Source organism: Poromitra crassiceps (genome assembly GCF_964638095.1).
Source record: "Poromitra crassiceps genome assembly, chromosome: 1".
In the NCBI taxonomy this organism is placed as follows: domain Eukaryota; kingdom Metazoa; phylum Chordata; class Actinopteri; order Beryciformes; family Melamphaidae; genus Poromitra; species Poromitra crassiceps.
Window position 1 is genome coordinate 68,280,397 of NC_139623.1, and position 20,391 is coordinate 68,300,787.

Consider the following 20,391-nt stretch of genomic DNA (forward strand, 5'->3'; position numbering starts at 1 on the left):
TTAAAATATCATAAGGGTAATGCTGTTTCTGTTATTTTACTTTTAATCTCTGGCTACGTTGCTAGCTAGCTAGCTAGCCTGCCTTGGCAACTGGTTGGGATCATCTGGTTTCCTGTGGCTGGTGTCAATCAAAGAAAATCCCGCCCCCAAAGTTATAATTTTTATCGGCTCTTTTACTCGAAATGGGACCATAATTTAGAAAACGGAGCCCAGGAGAGCATGAAAAATACTTGAAATTGTTTATTCAGACCATAAGCTCATTCGGAAAATGTTTATTTAAGACACAGAACGAGAGAGAAGTCGGCTCATTTTTACATTGGAGCCAATGTACGTGTCGTCACTTCCGGACCTGACGTGCGCCCCCCTGCGGACTTTTCGAATTAATGGAATTTCACGACTGGCCTCATACATTCCCTAATTCTGTTGCCCACTGAGTACAACACAAAAGGCTGTTATTTACCCTTTGTCGCCACCTGGTGAGTAAATATATATGTAACTAAAACCATTAAAATTGACAACCGTATCTACCGGTCCTTGGCACAAAAAAGGTTGGGAACCACTGCTCTAGGACATCCCTATCCCTAGCTACGGCCCCTTTCCCCTAGCCCTACCCCTCACCACAGTCCTTCCCACCACCCAGAGCCCCCTATCCACTCCCTCTACGCACCCCTCGAACCCTAGTCCTAGCTATGGCCCATTTTCCCTAGCTCCGCCCCTTTCCCTCACCCCGCCCCCACCCACCACCCACACCCCCTACCCACCACTCGAATCCAGACTATCTACGACCTTCTTATCCCTAGCTATAGCCCCTTTTACCTAGCCCCCACCCCTTCCTTGATGGAACAGACGGACATGCGGCCACAGTGACCTTGAACTTTGATGTTTGATCACCGACATGTACTCAGTTCATCCTTTCGTCCAAGTAGAGGTTTGAGCCAAATTTGAAGATATTCTGTCAAGGCGTTCCTGAAATATCGTGTTAACGAGCTTGAAAATGGCGGTTGTGAAGTCACAGTGACCTTGACCGTTGACCACCAAAATCTAATAATTTTTTTTTCCAATATTTTATTTTCAATTTTCAGAACAAAAGCAAAACAAACTCAGACACACAAAAAACAAACAAACAAACAACATACCAACATTACAATATGTTATGTATGTAACATTACGTTAGTGTTTCCCGTGAGATGATCTTGTTGGAAGTAAGATTCTTTAATCTTTATCTGCGAGTGAAACTTCATCTGACAACATCGCGCAGAACACAGACAACATTATGGGAGTTACTGCCGCCTGCAGCAGTGCAGTGCAGTGAAGCACTTTCTGGCTTTTCCTCCTTGGTGAGTTTGTATTTAATCATGAGCCCTAACGTTACGTTTTGTTTCTGTTTTAGGACTGTGCGAGCATCTAGTTATAGATAGATGTGTGTTTTAGCCATAGACTGTATAATATAAATGTTTTAGCACGTGTTGACGTGTGCAGTAGTCGAAGAGTAACAAAGAATATTGAAGGAAAGAAGCGACTGTTAGAACAGCGATGCCGCCATTTTGGCCCGAAAATCGCCTCTTTTGCGCGGTGTCATTGTCATGGGTGTCTCCAAAATGGCGGGTCTCTTGTGTGCGATTGTCCCTCGCCGGCGCTTCTTATCAATAAGTTCTTTGGCGGGACATAAACCATAGATTACTCGCCTATTTTCAGATCAACTGTAACAATCAATGAGGGGAAACACGGTGGGTAAAGTACCCACCTCTGTATTTACTGCTAGCATACCCCCATCACAACTAGGGGTGGGGGAAAAAATCGATACAGCATAGTATCACGATATTTTGCCTGACGATATTGTATTGATATTTGGACGCCAAGTATCGATATTATTATTATTATTTTATTTTTTATTTTTTTGCAGGCCATGCCATGCCAGGCCACCGGGCATTTGCCCAAAGCGCCCGATGTTGCAGTCCGTGCCTGCAGTGGCGTATTGAGTCCAGAGAAGCTTAATAATGTAGCATACGTGTGGGGCAAAAACAAAACAAAACAAAAAAACACTGCATGTTTTACTTCCGGTGACGTCAAGGAAAAGGTAGGAAAAGGAGTTAGACAATATATCGAAATATCGCAATATTCAATATATCGCAATATCGGCGATACTAACTACGAATACTATCGTATCGTGACTCAAGTATCGTATCGTGGGCATCTGGTCATTCCCACCCCTAATGACAACCATCTCTTGTTGAGAACAAAAGAAAACGTTGGCGTGCTAGCGAGGCCTGCTAGCCACGGTATGTGTGTGTGTGTGTCTGTCGTATCTGCTGGTTGCTAGTTAACTAGCTTGAGTTGAAGCACAGTCTGAAACCAATGTCTTTGTGTTTTTTTATTTTTGTTAAGCAGCTTCTGAACTCCCTTATCAAATCCTTATTCATATTATATCCTATTATTATTATTATTAATATTATTATATGAATGAATGAATGAATGAAACCATTATTGCCCCTCAGGGAATTTGCTCTGCACAAGGAGCACAAAAAGAACATAACAGGCACACATGTAATAATAATTACAATAATCCAGATGAGAAGTGATAAAAGCATGGATACCTCAAAATTAGACAACGTGTACACCATTTGATAAGATTTTTGCTTTCAGATGTTTTATTACAGAAAGTGTATGAAACCCATGACCAAAACAGTCCTACATTCTATCATTGTCTTACTTGTGGACTGTCTCCCAGTGTGTCAGTGGAGTGACAGTGATCAGCTGGAGTGGATGGGGAGTGGTTAATGTAAATGAGCAGCTATTGTTCACTCCCCCATTACCTGGCTGCGTCAGGTGTGAAAAACTTCTCCAACTTTGAGGGCCGATTTCTCAGCTTGTTGCTTTTCAGAGTGTGAACATTCAAATAAGCATATCTCCTTCTATTCCATTTCTTTCAGATTACAATGTGTGACACATCATTTGAAAGCTTACAGTCTGCAGTTTCAGAATATGTAAAAAACTGAAAAATGACCTCGGCCTACTTGTGGGTCAAAATGCCAGCAGCTGTCACATATGGTGCTACCAGCCGCCTAAGGTGCTTAAATGCTGTACATAAAATCCCGTGCAAGGAGTCCTTGAGAAATCAGCGGGGCCAGTTATTCGTCATTTCTAATCTCGTCAAAGTAGGCCAGGAACGGGTCCCAGATAGCAGAGAACTTCCTAATGGCCCATTTCCACCGCTGGTATCAGCGTGGCCCCGCCCAGCTCATCTCGCTTTTTTGTCTCATTCCACCGATCAAAAACGTGGACAGCCCGGGTTGAGTCGGGGTTGAGTCATGCTAGTTTTTGTCCCTGCTTTGTTGAGGTTCCAGCGCTGTGGACCCGGTACCATACAGTGACGTGAAAACACTGCAGACGACTGATTGGTCAGGCAGAATCGTGTCTACTGTATCTACTGTCAATGCTGGATACCAGTTTAGTGGGGCTTACCTTCTCTTCTGTTATTTCCATCAGTCTTTTGTGTTGCTGCCTTCGGCTCTGGTGAAATAAAATCAATCTCCTTGCTCAGCTTTATCATGACGGTGGTTTTCAATTGTTTTGAGAGAGAAAAAGTCCGCTCCTCGGGAAGTCCTTTGTAGTTGTGTGCTACGTCGGCTCCGCTAGGCCGGAGGCGGGGGTTTAGTGAAGCAGCAGTGTTGCCTGGTGAGTTGCCGCCGGGGTAGTGGGCTGGCTTCTCTTCTCCCCGTAGCGTACTCCCATCCCCCGCATGTGAGTCTGAGTAACAACAAAGTGATATCCCTTCGCCTAACCAATTGTCACATTTGCCCATGTACACTGTAGGTCATTTAGAGGCACCAGTATTTCATAACCAGTTTAAAAGTTCTGTGTATGGATTTAATTTTAACGTTATACGTTATATGTTATAGGCTACTTCAGCTATGGGCGGAGGCGAGTAAACTTGCTATGGAAACAGAGTCTATATCAAGTAGAGACGAGTAAGACCAGGTCGAGTAGAGCTGTACTGTGCTGTTATACAGTATGTGGTGGAAATGAGCCACAAGTGAGTTGGTCCTCAGGAACCTGAGTCTCTCCATACGAACAACCAAAATCATGTCCGCCAGCCACAGTTGAAAAGAAGGTGGAGAGTGGGACTTCCACTCCTTCAGAATAAGTCTCTTGGCGACAGTCGTCCCCTGTGTAATCAGTTCATCGTTGAGTCCAAATGGAGGTTTGAGCGAAATTTGAAGAAATTCCGTGAAGGCGTTCCTGAGATATCGGGATGAACGGACGGACAACCCGAAACCATAATGTCTCCGGTCCGGCTATCGCCAGCAGAGGCATAACAAATATTGGTAGTTCTTAAAGCATCGTATGCAATTTTGAGTCCTTGTGTGACACAATTTTACTTTTATTATATATTTTACTACATTTTAGAGACATTGAATAATAACTTGAGTTAATAATAACTTTTATTTTTGTTTTCCAAAATTGAAATAATAGAACAGCTCTCTTCAAAAGTAAAATTAAAGGTCAAAATTCGTGCAGCTGTAACCTCTTAAAAACGTGTGTCTCTGGTCCATAAAACATGATTCTGGATTAATTTGTCGAAAATATAGCAACCCCGTTTGTTGTGACGGAGTTCTCACTTCCTCATCTCGTCACTTCCCAAGAATGGCCTGTTTCTATAATATATTCAGAACTAACAGTTCCCATTGGCCGCTGAGGGAGAGCCCGCCCCAGGCTCCCAGCGGCCAATCAGATTAGCGTCTGTGGACCAGCACGCTAGGTTGCGAGCTATCGCTAACTTAACGGTTGCTACGCTAAAGAGGACATCTCAAAATGCCTAGACTTACCGAATGCACCTCCGCAGTTGCTGGATCACGTACAGTTGGCGTCGCTCCAGCTAGAAGTGTTAATTTTGTGGCTATAGACAAAATGGTGCAGGTAGCTTGTGTGAGAGAGACCCGCGCAGTATGCTTGAGGACCATCGTGACGTCCCAATACCCCGTCTGGGAAAAAGAGCGTTAGGGGGCGTGGCTTGAAGGAGACTGCAGGGGGAAGCTGGATAGGGACAAATCCAACTGTGGCAGTTCTGAGCTTGTGACCACTCATTACAGGGAGGGATGACAGCAGTATATATCCATTTACAAGTAAAAACAGCTTTTGCACGGAATGGGACCTTTAAAAAGAAGAATCTGTCAATCTGTGCAGAATCCATTAGATAGTCCATTAGAATTAGTCCCATTAAAAAAGAGTTTCATTTGACACGATGGGGACAGAGCCTTTGCCATCGCTGCCCCAACCCTCTGGAACTCTCTGCCCTTCAACATCAGAAACTCAGACTCACTCACCTCCTTCAAAACCCAACTCAAATCCCACCTCTTCAAAACAGCCTACAATATCTGACTCCTACCTCTAACCACCATTTCATCTCTGCAATCTATTGATTTGTATTTGTTTTGTATCTGTATTTCTTCTTGTTATTTAGTTTGTTTACTGTATTACTTTTCTATGTATTGTAAAGCGTCTTTGAGTTCCCCAGAAAAGCGCTATATAAAACGTATGTATTATTATTATTATTATGATGGTGAGTAGATGATGATGATTTTTGCGTGGACTATTCCTTTAAACCATAACATACACAATGTATTTTATTAAATATAGATCATCAATTAAACTATATTGTCTGGTTTGTCAGCCTACCTATTATCACACACATCATTTCATCTTGATCAGTGATTTTTTTCTCCACAGAGCACCTTCAACTCCAAGCAGAATCCGTGCGTCCCTTCCCACAGGGCATCTTTAAACACCCATATCACATCGTTTAGCCTAGCAAGATTTCAGCATGTTTTATTCACAGCAGCAGCAGGAGGTCCCACTCCCAGACCACAGAGTTGGGATGAAACACAACTAATCTCCTTCCCCCCCAAACTTTTCTGCATCGCATCTCTCTTGCCGCGCTCATAGCCTCCACATAAAACCCTGTCTCACAGAGCTAAGCTTTTGGCCTGCAAGATATCACACTTGGAGCAGATATAAATCCCTCTAAAGTGACTTTCTGGTGCATGTTAAGAGCGCGTACGGCGTGTTATCACGGTCTCCACGCGGCCATGGAGGCCAGCGTCAGACAGGCGACTGGAGCAGCAGCTGCATCTGGGGAAGGATGATAAGACCTGGGCCAGAGGAGGAGAGGGACCCCCTCCCCCACTTACCATGACAACTGGTTACTAAGGAAACAGGATTACATGATGCTTACTCCCTCCACGATCACAGCTCATCTCTGTGATGGCATCAGGAGGAAGTATAGACGGTTTTAACTTGACAACAAAAACATTCTAAATTGAACCCCCGCTCACTTCCTGTTGCAGTGTTTGCTATGGACATAAAAGAAAAAAAAAAACATTCAAGTGCAGGACTGACCATTCCGTGAAAACCGTCTATACAGCTGAGCAGCGAAAACAAAAGTAACGATGTCGAGTGAATATTTCTGCAGTTTACCGAATGCTGAGAAAAAGGAAGTGCTATGGGGTTGCGCTCTGGTGAAAACCGTCTATAGACGGTATAGACCCAATCACCGTGACGTGAACAACAAAAGTCACTTCCGGGTAACTCAGCAAACTTATTTATTGTTACTATTATTATTATTATTATTACTATTATTATTATTATTATTATTATTATTATTATTATTATTATCATTATCTCCGCCAGGAGATCATGTTTTCGGCCGCGTCTGTCTGTGCGTCTGTGCGTCCGTCTGTCTGTGTGTTCCTGTGTGTTCCTCCTCTCCTCTAGCTTGGCCTTCGTGTATCTCGAGAACCGTTGGTCGGATCGACTCTGCTAAGGAGTATGTGATGGAGTGCAGTCACCTGTTTTCGTGCAATTCAGCATAGCACCACCTACTGGCAATTTTTTTATTGATCTGATCTCAATAACTTATCTCAACAACCGTTCGTCCGATCGGGGAGTGCGCTGATGGGAACTCGACAGTGCAGTGCCGAATTTCGTACAATTCGGCACAGCGCCACTTACTGGCAACACAAAAAGTGGTTTATCTTGACAACCATTCGTCCGATTGACTTCAAACTTGGGGAGTGTGCTGCTGGGACCTCGACATAATGCAATGCTGAATTTATTGCAATTTGACAGCGCCACCTACTGTCAACACAAAAAGCAGTTTATCTTGAGAAACATTCGTCCGATTGACTTCAAACTTGGGGAGTGCGCTGCTCAGACCCAGCACTGGAGTGCAGTGCTGCATTTCATGCATTTTGGACTCATGCATAGTCATAGTGCCACCTATTGGCAACACAAAAAGCGGTTTACTGTATCTCGAGACCATTCATCCGATCGACTTCAAACTTGGCGGGTGCGTTGCTGGGAACCCCAGATATTTCAGTGGTAAACTTTGTGCAATTCAATTAGATCACAGACTTTCACTATGTCTGTCCTTCGCGTATCTCGAGAACCGTTTGTTGGATCGACTTCAAACTTGGGGAGTGCGCTTTAGGTGGGACCTGATGGAGTGCAGTGGGTGTGCGTGCGCGCGCGCGGGGGGGGGGGTGTACCCACGGGGTTGTGCTTCGGGGGGAACGGGCACTGCACTAGTCATACATAAATACAGACTGGTTATTTGGCCCAGTGTTATGAAAACATATACACAGGCATACACTGCCCTTGAGAAACTCCAATCCCACTCTTCTACGCGTAACCGCATCCCATAATCAAAAAAACGAAACAACAATTATTCTAACACAAACGCACAATAAAAAACTTGACAAAAACACATAAATATGTGGGTTACAACACATACAATAACACACATGGTCTATGGGTCAGCTTGGGGGTAGGGATGCACGATAATTATCGGACCGATAAATTATCGGCCGATATGGCCATTTTGCGTCATTATTTATTATTCCGATAATGGCCTTTTTCCGATAAATTAACAGCCGATAATCAGGCTTTGTTTTTGCCTCGGAAGCGGAGCTATTGTCGCACACTCGTGACATCACAGCTGCGACGGCAGCGCTGCCTTTCTGCTGCCAGTGTGTTGCTGTTTTCATCAGTTTCAGATGATCACAACATTATTGTAATTTGCAATCCATGTCCCGCACGGGTTCCGAGAGGAGGGGAAACGTCTAAGCTGGCATTACGTTAACAACGCTGGCGATGATGCAGCGGATTTGTTTGTTGTTTACGTTAGCTGTTGTTAGCGAGTGTTAGGCTTGCCAACCGTCCCTTAAAATACGGAATCGTCCCGTATTTGTAAACAAAAAGACGTGTTCCGTATTGAACTGATACGGGACGCCCTTTGTCCGGTATTCGAGTAGTACAAAGCTATTTGTATGAGCGAGTAAACTCTCCGAGTGAGCGAGTCTACACTCAGTCCGCTGGTATCGCTGCCCCTCCCCTGGCCTATAGCCGGTGTCATGTTACAGCAGCCTGAGCAAGAGGCTGTGGACAGTGCACAGGACACAGGGAGCAGTCAAAGTTCCTCACTCACCAGGCATCACAAAGCTATTTGTTTTTTCACATTGTCAATATATTTAGATGTGATAATGAAGGTTTCACTAACACAGACCACACCATAGTTCGAAACAAAAATAATTTATTGTAGTTTGAGTGTTTAGGTGCAAGTCGTAATGGGGTCGGGGTGCGGGTGATGTTGATGATGTTCGACGTAGTCAGGAACCCGGGGGGGGTTGAGACTCAGGGTGGGGGTAACGTCTCCGGTGAAGCGCCTCTTCCGTGTGGAGCGCGGCTTCACAGGGATGGAGTCCCGGCTCCATCAGCCCCCCCGTGGTTCCTGTGGGCAGAGGATAGAGATGCAAGGTTATGCAGATGCCAACAGCAGCCCTAGCTAACATGTTTTAGAATTGTTGTGGGAGGAAACCGGAGTACCCGGGGAAAACCCACGCAGCACGGGGAGAACATGCAAACTCTGCATGTGCTGCCTGTAATGGAGTAAAATAGGGTTGGGCGGGAGGGTTGTTACATCTGATGCAAACAGGGTTTGGTGGGATTGTGGCGTTATATATAGGCTACAGTAGATTGGGTTGATTGAGCCCAGGTGAATGGATTGGAGGAGGTACAGGTGATTACGTTTACGTGGTGATGAGTGACAATGGTGTGGTCTCATGTTCCTGAACCTCAGTTATCTCAATAACTCCATTTCACTAACACAGACCACACCATAATTCGAAACAAAAATAATTTATTGTAGTTTGAGTGTTTAGGTGCAAGTCGTAATGGGGTCGGGGTGCGGGTGATGTTGATGATGTTCGACGTAGTCAGGAACCCGGGGGGGGTTGAGACTCAGGGTGGGGGTAACGTCTCCGGTGAAGCGCCTCTTCCGTGTGGAGCGCGGCTTCACAGGGATGGAGTCCCGGCTCCATCAGCCCCCCCAAAAGTGCTTCAGATGGCCATGTGCGCATGGGCTCTTCGGACGTCTTCGAGGTTGTTGTGGATGTACGTGTGATAGGCTTGGGAAGACCAACGGCCCAGGATTCTGATGGTGTGGTCCGGGAGGCCTTGTCTGGATGCCGTTGTTGCTGCGCCGATGCGGAATGAATGGCCGGAAAACAGATCTGGAGAGATTCCTGATTTGAGCAGGACGTGGCGGAGGTGATGGTGGAACCAGAACCGTGTGGCGACTCGGCCCGATTCGGTCGTGAACAGAGGATCGTGGGGAGAGGAGTGTTTTGCTAATCTTCCGTTGACGTAGTTGATGATGGGTTCGTAGGGACTGAGGAATGAATTCAGGCGGAACAGAAACACTGGGTGAGAGAGGCCGACTTGGTCGGTCTTGCTCCTTTTTAGGTTGTACCTCAGGGTGTCGGGTGAGTGGATGGAGATGTCGGACAGACTGGCGTGCTGTAGGGGGTTGTACTTTGAGGAGTTGGTGGTAAACTCTGAGCAGCGGAGGAAGCCGAAGAAGGCCAGGAGAAACATGGCTTCAAGGGTGGAGTCGATGGCGGGAGTCGAGTACCCTGCACGGAGAGTGAGGATACATCTGGTGAGGAGGTCGGTTGTCAGGGGAAGGCGTTTGGGAGGAAGTCGAGGCTCGGCCTTTCGGAGGCCTTTGATGAGCATGGTGACGTGGGGGTGAGAGATGGAGGCTGCAGGTGCTCCGGTGAGTAGTTTGATGAAAAAGTTTATGCCGCTGAGATAAACTTGGATGGTGGAGGTTCTGATCCTGAGAACTGTGTGAGCGTAAGTGATGAAGCTGGTGACGGAGATGGTATTGGCGGACGGGAAGGGGAGGTGATGGGCGTTATGGAATGCTTTGGAGGAGCACCAGCCAGAGTAGTATGAGGACAGTGTTTTGGGGGCTAGGCTGTTCAGGATGAATTGTTGCATGGCGGCAACCAGGTGGAGGAGCGGAGGATTCAGGGGAAGATGGTCGTCGAAAACGGAGGGATCGGTGTCGGGCGCGGGTCTGAGTCGGGTGCCCGGGAATGTGGGCGGCTCGGATGATGAACTGGTGTTGGGCAGAAACCAGGATGAGTCTGCGGATGAATTTCATTATGTCCAGTGATTGTGAGCGTCCTTTGTTGATGATGTCGACTGTGCTGAGGTTGTCTGTGTGAATGAGTATGACCTTTGTTGACCATTCGTGCCCCCATAAGATAGCTGCGATAATGATGGGGTACAGTTCCAGGAGTGCGGAGGATGGTGTGAGGAGGGACATCTCCGGCGGCCAACCGGAGGCGAACCAGCGACCGTTGTAGTATCCGCCGAAGCCGGCGGAGGCTGCGGCGTCCGTGAACAGCTGGATGTCGTCTGGCTGGGTTATTGCGTCCTCGTAAAAGAACGAGATGCCGTTCCACGACGCGAGAAAGTCCCGCCACAAGGTGAGCTCCAGCCTACACCCGTCGTCTAGGGTGATGTAGTTGTGGAGGGATGGAACGGTGGTGGCAAGAGACATGGCGTAGTTGAGGTGCCCAAGCAAAGACAGGAGCTGGCGCTTAGTGCAACGGCAGGCGAGGAGGTGGTTGGAAATGTAGAGGGAAATGCGGTGGAGTTTCTCGGTCGGAAGGGAGGCTTGGAAGGTGACTGAATTCAGGGTGATTCCGAGAAACTCGAGGGACGTGCAGGGCCCTTCTGTCTTCTCCGGGGACAGCGGAACCCCGAGCTGGAGGAAGACGGACTTGAGGGTAGAGAGGTCTTGTGCAGGGGGAGCTGATGGTGGTGAGACTGTGAGGAAATCGTCTAGGAGGTGGACGATGTATGAGATGTGGTGTTCGTTGATCAAGATCCAGCACAGTGCCTCAGAGAGAGTGTCGAATATTTTTTGGGCTGCTTTTGCAACCGAAAGTGAGGCGGACGGCGAAGTAATAGGACCCCTTCCACAACACTCTGAAAAATCTCCAGAATTCTGGCTTGATGGGCAGCACCTTGAAAGCACTAGTTATGTCGGCCTTCGCCAGCCAGGCACCATGGCCGGCGAGGTGGATGAGTTTGATGGCGTGGTTAATGGTGTGGTAGTTCATGGAGAAGTCCGGGCTGGGAATGAGGCTGTTAATGCTAGGAGTGGATGAGTTGTGGGGGGAGGAGAGGTCGATGATAAGGCGCTTTTTTCCGGAGTATTTTCGTGTTGCGATTCCTATGGGGCTGATGCGGTATGTGATGAAGGGAGGGGCTGGGAATGGGCCAATCATGAATTTGTCAGACACCTCCTTGGCCAAGAGCCTGTCTACCGTGTCTGGCTCGGTGAGGGCCGACTGGAGGTTATGGCAGGTGAATGATGTGGTGGGAGAGGCCATGATGCCCGGGTGAAAACCAAAAGTGAAACCGTGGGTGAGGAAGTGAACGAACTGTGGGTCGGGATGGTTCCTTTAAGGTCTCATTATGCTTTCCGCATCAGCGAGGAACGCGAGTGTCCGCGCGGAAAAGTGACGTCAAATCAGCAGACACGCCCCTCCGCAAGGCTCCGTGCGGACGGTTTTCGACCGGCCGTGCGCACGCCGAATTTTGTAACTACGCGGACGCGGACGGGCGGACAAAGTGGAGTTTTCAAGACTCGCGCTCAATTCCACCTGCAGAAACCCACACAGAGTATACAAGCTCCACACGTTTCCTCGTCGGATTCCGTGTCTCTCATTTCCGTGCGGCCGGCCAAAGCGTCAAGCATAATCCAGGCTTAAGGCGTGTGTGAGTGCTGTAATGTTGACCGGGGTGCTGAGGTGGTGGCCTAGTCATGCTGCATGTGTAGTTGGACTGTGAGGGCAGGTAGGTCTTGAGTGGGCGCCGCCGCAGTATGAGCATGTGTGCAGGAAGCGGCACCCTGATATGTAGCAACCTTGGCTATTGAAGTTATTGCATATCATGCGGCCTCCTTGGTACAAGATGGGCCGCCCCTGTTTGTCTGATCCACCCCGTGAAGTCGGGCCTTGGCCCTGCATGAGTGGTTTGGGAGTGATGGGAGGGAGGAGGGGCATTGCCGAGCCGTGAGAAAACTGAGGGGGTGGGAGCGGGAGGGGCCGTGGGACGAGGTAGTGTGGTGGCGACGACGCAGATGGTGGCTGGGTGTGAGGGTGCCCCGCACAAGATGCAGTTAATGGCACTGCGTGCCGCAAAGACCCTGCAGTACAGCTCTGCATCAAGTGGTGCCCCAATACGTTCCCTGGTTGAACTGTTGCAGCCGGCCTGCTGCCTGGGAAGCGAAGAGGATGTGATATGTGTAGAACGCTGTTCCCCCGAAATGCAAGGCCAATTCCAAGATGGTGGAGAGGTAGGCGTCTAGTTCGGCCCTGCGCTCGGGGTACACTGTGCAGATGGTGTCTCGGAACAGGGAGAAAAAATAGGCAAATTCGATGGAGTTTAGCTCCCTGGAACGGGAAGGCCTGGGAGGCTTGAGCTGTGATAGGCCGTAAGCTGTGAACAGTTCCCGAGGGTGGGTGGCGTCAACGGTGGAGGGTTGGAGGAGTGTGGTGAGGTCGGTATAAGGATGGACGGGTGCGAGGAGGGAAGGAGGGACAGACATGTTATTGAATACATTGGGGTGATGGGGGAGGGTTGGGGGGGGGAGGAGGGAGGGTTGGGGGGCTGGGGGAGGGTGTCGAAAGGGGTAAGAACAGGAGGAAGATTGATGTCGTAGGCCGTGGTGGCCGTGGCAACGGAAGCGGACGCTGCGGGCGGGGGCCGTTGGTATAGCGCCGCTGTGGCGGGCGGAGCTAGCGGGGCTCCGGAGCCGTGGGCAGAAGGAAGAGGATGGGAGAGGAGGGGGGGACGAAGGGACGTGTGTGCTTGGGTAACTAGTGATTGCTCTAGCTGTGGGAAGGTGGAGAGCAGAGCTGACAAAACCTGATATGCATTGGGGTGATGGGGGAGGGTTGGGGGGGGAGGGTTGGGGGAGGGTGTCGAAAGGGGTAAGAACAGGAGGAAACGAGTCGATGTTGGGGGCCGTGGTGGCCGGGCGGGGGGGGGCGAATGCTGGGGGGGGGGGGGGGTCGAGGGTACGGAGCCGCGATGGCAGGCGGAGCTAGCAGGGCTCCGGTGTCATGGGCAGAAGGAAGAGGATGAGAGAGGAGGGGGGGACGAAGGGATGCATGTGCCCGGGTTGCTAGTGGGTCTTCACCCTGTTGAGAATTCAGGGAAGACAGAAAGTTTAATATGATGTTGGCTGTATTGGCAGAGGGATTTGCAGTGGGAATGGGTGCTACAACCTGGCTCACGGAAGCAGCAGCAGTGTGGTGGGCGGTGACGTCACTGGGTAGGTGGGAACGTTGGGCTTGGTTGGGTGTCGGAGCGTTTGCCGGTGGCACCAAACCGGAAGTCAAACGCCGGTAGAGGGTTGCTTTGTTGTCGGATCGGATGTATGGGATCCCTCTGTCGCGGAGTGCCTGTTGGAGGCGTACAACAGTCCAGCTGGAAATGGTTTGTTGGCGGGGAGAATCGGCCTGTGACGAGGCGCCGGCGGAGCGGTGTTGAGGCTGGGAGGACGGGCCAGTGGAGCGGTGTCGAGGCTGGTGTGACGGGCCAGCGGAGTGGTGTTGTTGAGGCTGGGGGGACGGGCCAGCGGAGTGGTGTCAAGGCTGGTGTGACGGGCCAGCGGAGTGGTGTTGTTGAGGCTGGGGGGACGTAGTCTCGGCTCCCAGACGTTTGGTGAGCTGCGCCACCAAACGTCTGGGAATTTCACTGTCAGAAACTGTCTGTCAGAGCCCGGCGAGAACCGCCGGCAGCAGACACGCCTACATTTATTATTAGAATTTTATTTGGTAGCGGCAATGCAATGTTTCATAGTTCCAAAATAGAGCAAGACACCGATGTGCTGCAAAGAGAGTTTATACCTGTTGTTTATTTTACAATAATGTTTCCTACCCGGAAGTGGTCCGCTTGCTACTGTGAGTCATCAGCAGCCAGCAGGCTCTGTAACGTTAGCCTCGGGAGTCGGGCTTATCGCTGGGGAAAAGACCTCTAGCCGCCGGGGCCGGATGAAACACGTCCTATTAACAGGTTATGTTTGTTTCTAAGTGATTAATATGTTTCTCCGCAAACGCGGCGATGTTTTGCGAGACACTGGTTCTGCATGAGCGTCACTGCCCCCAGAAAGCAGGCCCGCCCACAACACTCATGATTGGTTCTCCGATGCAAGGCTTCCAACAGCGCCACCTAACGTTATGCAAAGATTTAAATAGTAATATTCTCAGTCTTACAGGAGTGAAACGGATTAAGACTGAGGGCTGAGTCTAGGGGGGATGGGCCAGCGGAGTGGTGTCGAGGCTGGTGTGACGGGCCAGCGGAGTGGTGTTGTTGAGGCTGGGGGGACGGGCCAGCGGAGTGGTGTTGAGGCTGGTGTGACGGGCCAGCGGAGTGGTGTTGTTGAGGCTGGGGGGACGGGCCAGCGGGGGAGGTCGCTGATCGGCGGCCGAGCCGTGATGGTAGGCTGGCGGTCGTGCCTCCTGAGCGGTGGCCAGCTTGGGAAGAAGGGCCAGCTGGCACGCTGCGGTCGGGTGGTGGGCCGGCACGACGCCTCTCGTGGCGGCCGCCTCTCATCCTCGGACCCCGGCGTGTTGGTGGAGAGGACGGGGGTGACCGTGCCCGCGCTCGTCTGTACGGCGCTGCTCGCCTGACCACCCGGTTTCGGCCCCGGGACTCCCGTGATGTTGGAGTGGGAGACATCGCGGAGCTGGTGGAAGCGGAGAGGGTGGCGGCTCGCGGTGGAATCTGCCCCGGCGCCAGGGATGCGCTGGACATCGGAGACTCCGTCACCGTGGTGGGGCTGCCGAAGAGGTCCTCGTCGGACGCTAGGAGATTGAACTCCCCTTCGCCCGGCTCTGCTGCCATGGTGAGCTTCTTTGCTAATCTAATTCAGCTTTCCGTGGCTGTGGGTCTAATTTGTTGTTTGTCGTCGTTCGTTTCTAAATGTATTTTCGTTTTTGCTTAGCGATCAGGTTGTTACATCTGATGCAAACAGGGTTTGGTGGGATTGTGGCGTTATATATGGGCTACAGTAGATTGGGTTGATTGAGCCCAGGTGAATGGATTGGAGGAGGTACAGGTGATTACGTTTACGTGGTGATGAGTGACAATGGTGTGGTCTCATGTTCCTGAACCTCAGTTATCTCAATAACTCCATTTCGAGAGCCTGGTTTAGGTACCTTGAAAGTGCTTGAATTTTACTCTTAAAAGCTGTACAAACCCTGCTTACAACAGTAGGCTATTGTTGCAGGTGTAAGACTTGTTATAGGCTACAGTAATTTCAATAATAATTTTCAATAGGCTAATTGTCCTTTTATTCAGAAGATTTCATCTGAAATCTAAAATGTTTTTGCACTAATGATGTAAACCCTTGCAGGTCTGTTCTATTCAAAAGAATAGCTATGTAAAATTGCTGTTTGCACTGTTGAAAGAAATTTCTTTAATGAATAGGCTACATGCCAATGTGAAGATGAATTATATCAAAATATAATTTGCACTACTGTTTATTGTTTTTCTTAAAATGTTGAACTTTATCCATAGCGCAAAAAAACGCAAAAACTGATCAAAACCAGGTTTGTGTGTTTGCTTGTACTAATGGGTAAATGGTTGAAGCCGAAGCCATTACAGTTAGCCCCCTGCCGGACCGGGACCGCTCCCGTTCCTTATTTCCATTTCAAGAAGTTGGCAACCCTAGCAAGTGTTAGCGTTAGCTTAGCGTTAGCTCATAGCGTGGCCTACACTTCAGGCTTGCCCGCTTGGCAGACAAACTACTTTGAAAAGCACTTCATACTCACAGAGCTGGCATAAACATATAGAAACGAATGGAAACTCCTTTACCCAAAATGAAACATGCAGGGATTGTGTATTTAACTAAAAAAAAAAAAAAAACGCTAACGTTAAGCTAACGCGCTAGTCGGGAGTCCCACTATAACAAGGGACTTTGGAGTTGAGCTAGCATTTTTCAGTAAAAAGTGAAATGACACAGATGGTTTATAGTGCCTGCCCCATTCATTGGGCCGAGGCTACCATTCACTGAGAACTGGCACCAATGCAAAATTCGAACAGATCAGTAACATGACAATAAGAGTCTAAATTACTATGCCTTTTGTCATTGTGTTTTATCTGCAGACTAAGCAGTCATTGGCTTTCCGTTCTATAAAAGCCTTTATTTTTGTATTGACTATAATTGAGTGATACACTTTATTAAAACAATCATATTATATCAGAAGTTTTCTTTGTTTTGTGTTCACAGTGATGTCAGATTTGGTTAGGTCAGAGCTATGCTCACTACATCTGCCTTTTTTTAACCCCAGGTGCGCATAAAATACAGGTTAAAAACGTAAAAAAATATATTATATATATATTTTTTTTAATATTAAAAAAAATATATTATATATATTTCTTTATTATAATAATTATCGGTTATCGTATCGGTTATTGGCCAGGAGAAGCAGATATTTATCGGTTATCGTACCGGTTGAAAAAATCCATATCGTCCATTGCCTTGGGGGCAAACGCGGTCCTGGCGGAGATCTGCACTCCACCGAGTGCACTTTTCTAGTTTATTTATGTTGTCATTTTCAGTCATTACTGAATGTTTAAAGATACACACATAGGCAAACACGGTGATCTGACCTATCTGACGTTTCTGCTGTGCTTATTTTATCTTTTTGTGTTAGCGTCTTTGATCAACCAAATCTACCCAACGGTGACATCTCACCGCGGTCGGACTAACTACTAGTATTGGGTAAACTCAAGCTGTCATTTTCTTTAGTCTGTGACCTAACCTGGAAAATGACATGCAGGTCTCCAAACTAACATTGGTGAAAGTGTTATTAATGAGATATGAAAGCATCAAACATGCATTTTACACTTCATCATTTTATCTTTATCTCAGCTGTTTTTCGCCCCCGTTTGCTCCACGACATTCAAATGTATGTACGTGAGACAAGAGTTTTCTACACGGAAGATATTGTAAACAAACGAAGTTCCGCCTTCCCACTGAGGACTAGCGCTACAATTCTTTGTCCAAATCTTTTGTTTCGGCAACTAACCAGAGTTAGACTGCGAGGGAGCGGAGGTCTTGTCAGGATGCCTGGGGTTTAGTACGGTCAGAGAGTGAGGAGGCGGAGAGAAGAAACAAGCAGAGAGTTCAATTAAATAAAAGGTCAAAGCTAATGAAGCTTCACAGTAGCTAACGGCGTGCACTTACAGCGCTAACGGCCAGGCCAGCGAGCTCCGGACTGCACCTCCAGCAGAGGCATCCGCACAGCAGCACGCTCGTTATGGAGTGTTGTGACATTTAAAGTTACGCTCCAATTCATTATCTGTTTATCCATTAAATCCCTGCTCATGTAAGTCAGGCTGTCGAGTTAATTAAATACTCATTCTCTGAAGTACTCAAGGAACCGTTGGTTACCTCACACTAAGAGGAAATGGGTTCTTTATGGTTTGGACAGAAGTTACAGACAAGCTTTAAGGGGAGAATCTGGATTTTTGGTCTCCTGTGGCATTGCGCTCTAATCAAACTCCTTCTTGGGATATAACTGTACTTTCCTTCAAGCTGGTTTTATGCTGATACACTACATTACTGCATGCTGCATATCTCTCTCTGGGTCTGGGACACTTCTAGCTCCAAACCAAGCCCCCAGGAATAGCGCTGGGCTGTGAAGCCATTTGAACATGGTGGCGAAGATCTGTATTGCAAGTCACGTGACGCCATGCAGCCCAGAAAGAAAAATTCCCATCCACTTGCATGGGGACCTCGGCAGCTGTTAAACCCAGGGGAATTTTTTCCGGGTGTCACTCAAAGTATAAAACGACTCTTTTAATGATCAAATATTTTTTTATGGGGCATTTTTTCTTCAGAAGCCACTAAGAGCCGTATACGGGTGTATTTCCTTCTTTTAATACATCCATGGGTGGGAGGGGTGGGAGACGTCATGGAATACGTCATGGCACACATGCGCACTTCGCCTTAGGCCGCATGGTCAGGAAGTAAAACCAGGAAGAAAACCCCCCCATGATGACTTCATGCGCCAGTGAGCAGCCTCCGTCCGAATGCATGGGTGGGCGTGGCTCGTCCCCTATCCAGTTCTTTTAACACATCCATGCTCCAAACTGGTGTCAGAATCCTGTCCAGTGATTGGTTGCCCCGAAATCCTGGGGTCACCAATCAGTAATGACTTTAGCAATCAGGCGTACCCACCCAACCTAACACTGTTGACTTTTGAAAACGAACCACTCTCTCATTGGTGCTATGACCTGTCAGTCATTCAATTTTGACCCCTAAAGAAAATCTGCTACTTGTATGATGGATTTCTTGTATAGTTGCTGAATGTCGGTGTGAAGTAGTGAGTCTAGGGACTGAGTCATATAAACAGTTGTTATGGAAGGTGAAATTAGCTATATAGACCAAAACTGTGCTTTGAACCAGGTTGTAAACATGCTTAATCCTGTCAGGCATTTTAACATGGGGGTTAACGGGGAATGACGGGGAAGTGACCATTCAAGGAACTACAGCTTTCAGCATCACTTCCGCAGCATCCTCTGTCGACCCCGAGCTTCATCCTCTGTCAACCCCGAGCCTGATCTCAACATGTTGTCACATCATCTAGGTTGGGCAAGTCTGTTATTTCCACGCAGCGGCTGAGCAGCAGCTCAGCACGTGAAGCGTGCGAGACCTCGAGGGTGAACCAACAAGGCATGGTAGAAATGAGCGCCGCCAGTTGCGTCCCGTGTGAGCTGCGTCTGGAATTACTGGACATTTGTACAGTTCTGTTTCTAGTTTATGAGAAAAAATACAGCAACACGGTCCCAGAAAAGCAACAAACACTGTCAAATAGATGTTTAAGTGTTTTAGGGTGGATTTTCCCTTTAGTTTCAGAACCAATAGTTGAAGACCGTTTGCAATCTGCCACTCTCCAACAGAAAGAAGGAGTTTTCCTGATTCTCTTTTTCAAAAGGATTCAAGTCTAATTGTATTATAGTCCAGGTGAGTGGCATTCTACTGTACTTACCAGTACAGGTACGGTTTGTCCAGGTGAGCGGTATTCTACTGTACTTACCAGTACAGGTACGGTTTGTCCTTGTCCACGTTGATGTTGTTGAGTGGGTCCTGTCTGAACCAAGTGTTGAGAGTGAATCCGTTCTGGTAAGGCCATTTAGCAATTGGCGGCAACGCTATAGCCTGGAGGAGGGTGCAAACGTCACACAATGTGTCAGTGAGTCAGTCATTACGACCAGACAATCTCTATAGCAGTCAATGTGTCAGTGAGTCAGTCATTACACCAGACAATCTCTATAGCAGGCAATGTGTCAGTGAGTCAGTCATTACACCAGACAATCTCTATAGTAGTCAATGTGTCAGTGAGTCAGTCATTACACCACACAATCTCTATAACAGTCAATGTGTCAGTGAGTCAGTCATTACACCACACAATATCTATAGCAGTCAATGTGTCAGTGAGTCAGTCATTACACCACACAATCTCTATAGCAGTCAATGTGTCAATGAGTCAGTCATTACACCAGGCAATCTCTATAGCAGTCAATGTGTCAATGAGTCAGTCATTACACCACACAATCTCTATAACAGTCAATGTGTCAATGAGTCAGTCCTTACACCACACAATCTATATAGCAGTCAATGTGTCAATGAGTCAGTCATTACACCAGACAATCTCTATAGCAGTCAATGTGTCAATGAGTCAGTCATTACACCAGACAATCTCTATAACAGTCAATGTGTCAATGAGTCAGTCATTACACCACACAATCTATATAGCAGTCAATGTGTCAATGAGTCAGTCATTACACCAGACAATCTCTATAGTAGTCAATGTGTCAATGAGTCAGTCATTACACCAGACAATCTCTATAGCAGTCAATGCGTCAATGAGTCAGTCATTACACCACACAATCTCTATAGCAGTCAATGTGTCAATGAGTCAGTCATTACACCACACAATCTCTATAGCATCAATGTGT

At 47.9% G+C, this 20,391-nt stretch overlaps 1 protein-coding gene across 1 annotated transcript in view; it reads right to left on the bottom strand.

The window, feature by feature from the left end:
- Positions 1-20,391, bottom strand: part of LOC310782492 (neurobeachin-like) — a gene marked incomplete at its 5' end in the record, with an annotated part of 447,634 nt that overhangs the window by 259,760 nt on the left and 167,483 nt on the right. Inside the window, one exon of the mRNA XM_083643165.1 lies at positions 19,470-19,591. Coding sequence (XP_083499291.1) covers positions 19,470-19,591 — 122 coding nt within the window. The remainder of the gene's footprint in view (positions 1-19,469; positions 19,592-20,391) is intronic.